The 10,046-nt window shown below is 39.8% G+C and overlaps 2 protein-coding genes across 3 annotated transcripts in view; both read right to left on the bottom strand.

Annotated features, from left to right (window-relative positions):
* On the bottom strand, nucleotides 1-8,818 carry LOC114251610 (H/ACA ribonucleoprotein complex non-core subunit NAF1). The gene is made up of 5 exons (XM_028185950.2): nucleotides 8,199-8,818; nucleotides 7,721-7,878; nucleotides 6,074-6,180; nucleotides 1,513-1,649; nucleotides 1-811 (listed from the first exon to the last, which is right to left on the bottom strand). Exons 1-5 carry the CDS (start codon nucleotides 8,573-8,575, stop codon nucleotides 316-318), a joined length of 1,275 nt encoding a protein of 424 aa, XP_028041751.1. The 5' UTR covers nucleotides 8,576-8,818; the 3' UTR covers nucleotides 1-315.
* A 492-nt stretch (nucleotides 8,819-9,310) lies between these two features.
* Nucleotides 9,311-10,046, bottom strand: part of LOC114251628 (uncharacterized) — a 14,278-nt gene continuing 13,542 nt past the window's right edge. The window contains exon 11 of one of the 2 annotated variants that reach the window (XM_089736535.1): nucleotides 9,311-9,927. In XM_089736535.1, the coding sequence (XP_089592661.1) occupies nucleotides 9,784-9,927 (144 nt within the window). In that variant the 3' untranslated portion in view covers nucleotides 9,311-9,783. The remainder of the gene's footprint in view (nucleotides 9,928-10,046) is intronic. The other variant, XM_089736541.1, reaches the window with a different exon arrangement.

The raw sequence follows: 10,046 nt of genomic DNA, 5'->3' as shown, positions 1-10,046 counted from the left end.
TGAATGAGGTATCATATTTATTATAGTATAAATATAATTTTTGGATAACCACACGTTCAGTATTGTTAAACAATAACTGCGATAACCGTAGTAAACTAATTGTAATCAACATGTGTAACTTTGACCTCACAGGGAACGTTGGCCGCTCGACCTTGGATATACAGTACGTGCATTTATTTATCCAACAGAATATTCCTACTGGAAAGCGTTTTCAATTTTCTCTGGAACAACCTCTCTCACGAAGAGGTCAAGGTTACCCAAATTGTGTATTGATAATTACAGAGATTAAAACCTAAATCGTTGTACGCGGCCGCATTAAGTTCCGGGTGGGGGAGGGGGGCGGGTGAGCCAGTGCGGCCCCGGGGTGGACATGAACACCGGAGCGTTGGTGCGGAAGGGACTGTGCAGGCGCGGAGAGCTTCCGAACTGGAACAGGCTTGAGAACGGAGGGGGCGCTGCCGGGTTGTAGGGGGGCGGGGTGTTCGGGTTGAAGGGAGGGATGAAAGCCGATCCGTCTGCAGAGAGAGGGGGAGGTCTGCCGTGGCGCCTGGACCCGAGCGCGAAAGGATTGCGACCTCTGCTCGGCCCGCTACCGAATCTGCTATTCCACTCCGAAGGCCTCTGGTTCCGTCTCTCGACCGGTTTCCGAACGTTCCGGGACGTTTCTCCGTCGTTCTGAGTGTTCTCGTCTTCTTTGTTTTTCGTCTTACGAGCCCGCGCCGCCCTGCGCTCCTCTTCGTCGTCGGAATAGTCGATGTGACTAGGCGGTGGCTCGATGTCGTTCAGCCAAGAAGCGTCGCAGCCTCTCACTCTGGAAGGAAGAAGAAGAAAGAAAAATAAATTTGATATAATGATCTCCGATTACTAATGTTACACTTCGATAAAGCCGGTAACTACATTCCCGATCCTGCGGACAGAATGGAAAGCAGTCGACGTCGCCCCAAACATGTCATTTCGGATCCTCCCGATCCACTAACGGTGCTTTTAGGTACCACAAGCACCGGTCACCGTTCTCGTCGAACCCGTCGCTTGCGACGAAGGGCTCGACGAGTAAATTAACCCTCAGACCCAGCCCACTGAGTTTCTCGCCGGATCTTCTCAGTTGATCGCATTTCCGATCCGGTGGTAGATTCTGCGAAGCACGGCTCTTGCTAGGGTTCGTGTTAGCAACGTCATCAGGTTTGAGCCCCGTGAGCTCACCTACTAGCTAAGGCTACGCTGATATAGCCTCTCAAGGCTATCTATCAGCTGAAGTAGGAATAAAAAAAAACCTAATGTTAAAAATGGCAAAGTAGCACTAATGAAAGTTCAACGGATCCGGGGATCTGTGGTGTCGAGACAACGGGAGGGCCTTATGCTAGTTGACTTTACTGTGTGTCAGAAATACATTAAATATAAAAACTAATTAATGTGTTATGTTCTTTTAAGGTAGCAGTTAATTTGGTTTCGTAGTTCGTTTGACGATAATTAATAAATAAAAAATCCGCAAACAAGTTTCAAGTACAAACTCACTTCATCAGTTCTGATATAAATACGTAATTAGTGTGTTGGCTTTTTGGCGCGATGAATACTTCCATCCCGGTTTGTACGCCGCGTTCTTTGACGTGATCGAGTGAGTTGAAGCGCACGCAATAGTGCGGCTCCGTTATCTGAAAAAAAAATAAAAAAAAACTAATTTTTTTTTATTGCTTAAATGGGTTTACCACCTCACAGCCCACCTGGTGTTAAGTGGTTACTGGAGTCCATAGACATCTACCACGTAAATGCGCCACCCACCTTGAGATATAAGTTTTAAGGTCTCAGTATAGTTACAACGGCTGCCCCACCCTTCAAACAGAAACGCATTACTGCTTCATGGCAGAAATAGGCAGGGTGGTGGTACCTACCCGCGCGGACTCACAAGAGGTCCTACCACCAGTAATTTTAAAACATTGATATAGTTGCACAGACAAAGAATTCGGTATAAGATATTTAGATTAGTAAGCCGCCAGTCATATTTATGTAACAGTATACAGGGTTACAGGTTAAGTCGACCTATTCCCGTTAAGAGCGTGTAGCTTACATCGTTTCTGACTGATTTGACTATGAAACACCCTACCCTAAATCTAACCGATCTGGAGATATTTCAATTTAATTGTTTTTTATAAAAAATACCCGATTTTCGGCTATCAGCTTAGATATTTTGAAATGCGCAAGTCTTATTATTATTATTACATGATTTTTACTTGTAAAATAAGATGCTGTATGACCCCAATAACTAATATTGTACGTAAAATGAATAAACAAGTCGTTTTAGACGATTAAAACTTATAAAAACGAATAAAAAATTAGAAAGATTATTTTTCTTTCAAGGATATCTTAAAAAAATATTATGGCGCCTGTTTGGCAGATGTGCTTAACAATATCTACGTTTCATCAGCTGTCCAACGTGGTATAGCAATCTAAGGTTTTACCTAAAATTTGTCGAAAACACTTAGTTTTATAGGCTACAGGGGAGGCTAAATAAAACAAGTATGTACAAGATACTACATTTTTTTTTTTTTTTTTTTATTGCCCTTGTAGGCAGACGAGCATACGGCCCACCTGATGGTGAGTGGTTACCGTCGCCCATGGACTTCAGCAATGCCAGGGGCAGAGCCAAGCCGCTGCCTACCGCTTAACACTCTCCACAAGCCTCGTTTGAAGAAGGATATGTCATAGCGCTCGGGAAACACCGTGGAGGGGAGCTCATTCCATAGCCGGATGGTACGTGGCAAAAAGACCTCTGGAAACGCACTGTGGATGACTGCAGTGGCTCCAGGTAGTATGGATGAACTCTACTCCGGTGGCGGGAGGTGCGATGGTAAAAACGAGATGCCGGTATCATCTCGAACAATTCCTCAGAGCACTCCCCATGGAACATACGGTACAAAATACAGAGGGAACCGAAGTCCCTCCGCAGACCCCAAACGATCCGTGAGACCGGGATTATCGACAATCCGAACGGCCCTCCTCTGTATGGAGTCAAATGGAAGAAGCTGGTATTTGGGAGCCCCGGCCCAGAGATGGGAACAGTACTCCACGCGAGGCCGGACTTGTGCTTTATAAAGCAAAAGCCTTTGTCCAGGCGTGAAGTACCGCTTCGCTCTGTTGAGGACTCCCAGCATTTTGGACGCCAACTTGGCTTTGCCTTCCAAATGACTCCGAAACTGGACATCGCTCGAAATGTCGACCCCAAGTATCCCAATACTCTCGGAAGGTTGCAGGGATACTCCTTGGAATTGCGGCGCCATGACAAAGGGGTCCTTCTTCGCAGTGAACGCGTAAACTTGTGTCTTTAACGGGTTGAATTGAACCAAGTTCAATTCACCCCATTTGGAGACTCGCCCCAGAGAGTTCTCCACTTCAGACACAAGTTTTGATCGTCTCTCTTGCACCACACTCCGAGAGAGACTCTGATGGCCGATATATCGCGCATCCCCCGTGCTGTCATCCGCATAGCAATGCATGCCATCAATAGACAGCATGTCATTGATATACAGGATGAAAAGCGTGGGGGAGAGCACCGAACCTTGTGGAACGCCAGCGTTAATGGTCATGGTATCAGAACAGTCACCATCTACAACGACCGTGATGCTCCGCCCATCCAAAAAGCTAGCGATCCACTTGCAGAGACCCTCGGGGATTCCGTAAGATGGTAGCTTCGACAGAAGTGCCCTATGCCAGACCCTGTCGAAGGCCTTCGCGATATCAAGGCTCACAGCAAGAGCCTCGCCCTTGCTCTCCAAGGCTTCAGCCCACCTGTGAGTAAGGTATACAAGAAGATCGCCAGCTGAGCGACCGTGACGGAAACCGTACTGTCGGTCACTGATCAGCTGGCGATCCTCCAGATACTTCAGGAGTTGTATATTAATTATTCGCTCCATCACCTTGGAAAGCAAGGAAGTTATCGCGATAGGCCTATAGCTCGATGGGTCCGACCGGTCAAACCTTATTGGGGATAGGGTGGACGTGGGTAGTCTTCCATGAAGACGGAACCCTGTTAGTGCAATAAGAGAGGCGATACAAACGCGTTAGCGCAGGCGTCAGCTCAGGGGCGCACGTTTTCAGAACCACTGCAGGGATGCCGTCTGGCCCGCTCGACTTATGGACGTCCAGGAGTCGGAGTTCCCGCCTGACTGCACACTGTGTAAAGCAGATCTCCGGCAGGGAACTATCACACCGGAGGATGTTCGGTGGTGTGGCACCCCCGTCGTCCACAGTCGAGTTCGAGGCGAAGAGTTTGACCAGAAGGTCAGCCTTCACTTTCAAGTTCTAAACTAAACTTTCAAGTTCCAACAAAACATCCTAAGGTCTAAATTTCACGCCCAACATGTCCGTAACTGTTTGCACACATGTTCGCATTATTTTACGAAGTCCAGTTTTATTACACCAGTAATTAATTTCCTTCTCATTTCATTCGCCGCATTAATAATCCTGTCTCTCAAGACTTCAATTGATGAAATTGGGTTGGGCTCACTGTACACGAGACTCTTCATGTGTCCTACACATAAAAATCCATGGGGGTTAGGTCCGGACTTATGACTGGCCAGGGTATAGGCCCACCTCGTTCAATTCATTTGCTTGGATAATTTGTGTCTAGCTATTCTCTGGCACTTCTCCTGAAATGCGCAAGGCAGCCATCATGCTGAAACCACGTCTTGAATCAGATTGAGTGTTAAATCATCTAATAGGTCATTTAGGTCTCCTCACAGGAAATGTTCATAGTATACCTCATTTAAATTGTCAGGGAGAAAGTAAGGCCCAATCAAATGATTGGAAATAATGCCCAACCACACATTCAGGCTGTCTCGCTCGCACGCACTGCATTAACATTGAAGGACAATTCGCGAGCGACTGTTAGAACTACTACCTGGAGGCTCGCAACTAAATATTTTCTATGATGTTTTATTTAAACCCTAGATTGCTATACCTCGTTGGACAGCTGATGAAACGTAGATATTGTTAAGCACATCTGCCAAACAGGCGCCATAATATATTTTTAAAATATCCTTGAAAGAAAAATAATCTTTCTAATTTTTTATTCGTTTTTATAAGTTTTAATCGTCTAAAACGGCTTGTTTATTCATTTTACGTACAATATTGGTTATTGGGGTCATACAGCATCTTATCTTACAAGTAAAAATCATGTAATAATAATAATAAGACTTACGCATTTCAAAATATCTAAGCTGATAGCCGAAAATCGGGTATTTTTTATAAAAAACAATTAAATTGAAATATCTCCAGATCGGTTAGATTTAGGGTAGGGTGTTTCATAGTCAAAAGTCAGAAACGATGTAAGCTACACGCTCTTAACGGGAATAGGTCGACTTAACCTGTAACCCTGTATATATATTTACCATAAACTAAAAAAAATTTGAACAGTTCAAATCTTTCACCACAGTATTATTCCAAATAATAAAAATGTAGACAAATTTCCATAAATTATGTATTAATTCCTTTTTAATAACATTTTAATGCGTTTTCAGAGCCAAATTATATTGGATGTGAAATATACATAGGGTCACTGAAGTATTCTTGGATTATGGCCAAATAGTGTATTGCAGATATCATTTAGAAGATATAACTTTAATTGTATGCCAAATAAACATTTAATAAAATTTTCATTACAATTATAGTACCTATGAAATTTGCACTGGACACTACATTTACTCTATTTTACTTAGATTAAAACTACAGAAAAGTCTCATATTATTATGTGTTTTAAAATCATGCGATTACTAGACCTAAAATCAAATTTCATAATTTATGCAACATAGTAACTAAAAATAAAAACTAACTAACATAGTAACTAAAGAAACTAGGTGCTACCCTCAGCTTCGTCTGCATGCTTAAGGCAATGTCAGTATAGTTTCTCAGGGGAATGAGATATTCTGTTGGGTTAAAAGGTAGCCTATGTCACTTTATTCTATCTATCTCTAATATTATCACTTTAAATAATATATCGGTCTGTTACTCCGTTACGAAATGAAAGATAGACAAAAACACCTCACATTTGTATCAAGTAATAGTATTAAGTATGGATACTCACAGGTCCAAATACATCAAAAACTTTGCCAAGTGCCTTTGCTCCGTTTTCCACAAAAAGTACACTCTCTATGTCCACTGCAGGTGTCTCCGGAAATGCTTGAACTATAACTGATACAACAAACAATATATATTAATATTGTTTTTTCTTTTGCACACTCTGTCTGGGAGTAGTTTAATAAGTATTACTTAAACTCTTAGATGCCATGATATGAGTAGAAACATTTTATAACTTTATAAATGCATTTTCATTTTGTAAGAATTATAAAAATGTGTATATTATTATTATTGTTGCTTTTTTTTTAGTTAATTTATACCGAGGAAACACTCCATCATCACTACTCACTCATTGTTAAAATAAATTCCTCGTTTGTAATTAATTCCAATAATTAGATAGTGTAAAGAAAATAATGATTAATAGCATTTATTAATATTCAACTTCACTGATTAATAATTATTACAACAATCACTAGTGAATCATTAAAATGAACATTTATGAAAAATAAACATTTGAAGTGACCTTTACTGTTGAGTCTCATGTTTTTTATTGTCATTGTAGTATTTTTGTAGCTAGCACAATATTCAAATGCCGACAAATAATGATCTCAAAATCTGATCCACGATCCCAAAAACTGCCAAGGTTTCCGAAGCATCGGAATGAGCATCAACACAATAATAAAAAAAGTATGAGACTAAACCATAAAAACAGTAAATGCTAATTAAATATTTGTCACCATTAAACTATCACTTTTCGGTATCATAGTATATATTGTACATAATAGTCACCATTAGTAGCGAAACGGTTAATGATATACTCAGTCTATATAACCATGTCCTTCAAGTTTCAAAAGCTCCAAAATATTATAAATACTTGACTAGACTATGCACTACTACACTTTACTTTTATTTTTGAATAATATAATGTACTTGTAGTTAAGCTGTTAGCATTGAATCCATGTTGTTTTTAGTCATTTTTATTAAATTAATGCCTATTTTGTTATCTACCATCTTGGGACAAATTACAATATAATAACAAGTAAATACTTGTTTTGTTCTTCATAGGACTGATGCACAAAGTTATTGTTGTGGATACTATTCATTATAAAACAATTAATGGTACCTACGTATTAATGCCACCGCAGCAAAAATTTAATGGTTAGCAAGTGTGGACAACTCCAAAAATATGGAAAAGCGAATCAGAGCACCCCACTTTCCACCTGGTCTTGTCTGCCCTACTTCTAGAGTGTATATAAAAACTGGAGGCGCGAAGGGGGAGCAGTCCTCGCCCGCTGTGACGGAGCTCGTGTGACCGTACTTCGGCACGCAAGGGCGGAAGGGCTGCTCTTCGCGCAGCGCCGGAGATAAGGCGGATTCAAACTTAAGCTCCCTTCGAGTTTGCCTAAATAATGCAATTTTAATCAAAAAAATGAACGGTGGATATCTTCATAGCCACGGGGTTCCGTGGGATGCGAAGGGTGCAGGGAGTAAACCCTTAACCCCCCTCCCTCCCCCCACCCCCACCCGATCCAAAATCGACGGACCATAAAGGAAAGTTTAACGGAATTTTTGTTGCGGTGGCGTTAATACGTAAGAACCCATTTAATTCTAAATGATATAACATTTGATTTTTCATATAACTTATTAAACTCACCTAATCTATCAACTATGCTGGCAATTTTTCCTATTTTGGTGCATTCCTGTGCAGGTAAGCTGATGGCAAGGTCCTCGATGGGTGGGAGGTCATCCAGTCCTAATTCACCGTTTACTTTTGGTGCTTCTGGCTTATTATTTCTAACTTCAAACTCATCTCTAAAATCATATAAGTTACAAGTTATGTCTCTTTATTGTTGCATAAAAATAATAACAAAGAGCTCTGTTTTTACTATTTTGAGTAATTATGTTATTTTTAAATAAAAAAAATTGAAATGAATCTCTCAAAAAATCTCATTATTTAGTTTTGGAATATTCAAACAAATCATGTCATGCTTGGCCTTGAAAAAAATACTATGTTTTTTTTTTATAACAATTTACTTTCCCATCTTTGTTCATGAGAGTTTGATATATCTTGGTCCTATGTAATACCAGCAAATTAAAAGTAAGCACTTAAAAGGCTTAATAAATGTATTTACCCGCTAGACGCATCAGCATCCTTCACAGAATCCACTTCACTATCACTGGAGTCACTGGAGGAGCTTGTATTTGAATCACTGTCCGCGTCTCTATATTCGGTAACTTCGTACTCCATTATACCGCGTTCTGAACTGTCTATTATCATGTGTCTGGTCACCTGTTCATCGCAAGGATCTGTTCTCGACAGAGGTCCGTGAGCACACGCGTTTATTATGTTGTTCTTTAACACCATTTCGCTCAACTCAGGAGCGTCAGAGTCGTTACCCGTATTGTTTGACCGTGTCTCTGTATCATCAGAATCAGAGTCCGAACCTCCGTATTCGGCTATTAAGCTTAATGACACGTTTTTATTACTGCTTTTGTTGAGGTTCTCCATTGTTCCACTTCGCACTCCTGCACGCTTACAACTTAACGATATGATAGATGTATGTCAAATACTTTATTAGGAACTAGTTTAGCATTATTAAGAATATTACGAACATACGCGCACTTCTATTTAGACACAAAATACATGTAATAAATCCAATATTTCTATGCAATCAAAAAGCGTGACAATATGATCGCAAAAAAATGAGGCAATTGACAATTTTATTGACAGTGTAAAATAGAGATGTAGTCATCATCTCAAATATTAAGTGTATAATCTATGGTAGTCATAGTAGAGATGGCCAACTTTTGCTTAATAGCGTCTTTGGTCATCAAGTTCTCAACAAATTTTCGTACGTATGACATTGATCAACCTTTAAAAAGGGTTATAGGTGTATAGTTATACGTTTTTCATGAAAAGGCAAGTGTTGTATTCATATACACATTAATCACTGTCACTGAAAGGAGTAAACCCAAACATACAGTTGTCTTGCTCTACGAGAAATACTCGACGGGGGTTTATAAATGAAGTCCGATTTAAAGTCAATTTAGTCTAAGGCTGTTACCAAGTTCATCATTTCTTTCAATATTAAAACTGATTGTAACTGTTGATTTGGGATATGGATAGACTGGATATTGGGATATGATATGGAGCACTAGGACGAGGTTTTACCTCATCTCTATACGTTTTCCAGCGATTGATTTTTCTGATAACGCATTTAGCGCAAATTAACTTACGCACACATTAAAAAAGTGTTTTATTTTTTTATTTTCTATAATACCTTACATATAACATTAATTTTACAGAACGTTGAATCTTTTCAGTAAGTAATTAAGTACATTTGGTGAGAATGGTTCGTTGCTTCCCATATCTACACAATTCAAGTAATTTTTTTCGAATTCAATAATTTTTTTATAAAATTTGAAACTTTAAGTTTTACTTTAACTGATTACAATTTTTATCATCAAATTTTTTAATCCACTTTGTTGTATATATGTTCTATAATTTAAGAGTGGATTCGCTATTAAATCGATTTCAAATTAGTTATGGCAAGGTCAAAGCGCCAAAGAAATACCGTTGACATAAAAGTACCAAGGGAGTTTTTAAAAATGCAATACAGTATTTTATATTGAACTGTAGTTACGTTAAATATCGTTTATTTTATATAGTTTACTTAACATTTTAAATACATGCAAAATGGATCTTTGTTTATTTAGTTAGTCTGAAGTTTTGGTCCGCTTCTTACGAGGCGGAGTAGGCAGCTTGTAGTGTACGGTGCGGATGTGTAGGTTTCGGCTGGTCGAATACTTGAACTTCTTGCAGCACATGGGACACTGGTATGCTGCCACATTCGAGTGCACCTGCAATAAGAATGTGGTGATCTGGCATAAATAGGCGTGTTTGCAGTTGCTGGAATAAGGAAATAGGAATGAAATAGGAATAAAGAATAGGAATGCTGCGCCAGTGCGTACTTGTCGTA

The sequence above is a fragment of the Bombyx mandarina genome, chromosome 03, assembly GCF_030267445.1.
Source record: "Bombyx mandarina strain Sakado chromosome 03, ASM3026744v2".
Classification (NCBI taxonomy): domain Eukaryota; kingdom Metazoa; phylum Arthropoda; class Insecta; order Lepidoptera; family Bombycidae; genus Bombyx; species Bombyx mandarina.
Note: the sequence above shows the minus strand (reverse complement) of the source record. Positions and strands in the feature narration are given on the sequence as shown.

Excerpts from the sequence above, each read along its gene's own strand:
- LOC114251610 (XM_028185950.2), bottom strand. The coding sequence starts at position 8,575 with ATGGAGAACCTCAACAAAAGCAGTAATAAAAACGTGTCATTAAGCTTA. Across the intron at positions 6,181-7,720 it reads CAGCATAGTTGATAGATTAG|TTATAGTTCAAGCATTTCCG; the intron begins GTGAGTTTAATA and ends TTGTTGTATCAG. Across the intron at positions 812-1,512 it reads TTTATATCAGAACTGATGAA|AGTGAGAGGCTGCGACGCTT; the intron begins GTGAGTTTGTAC and ends TCTTCCTTCCAG.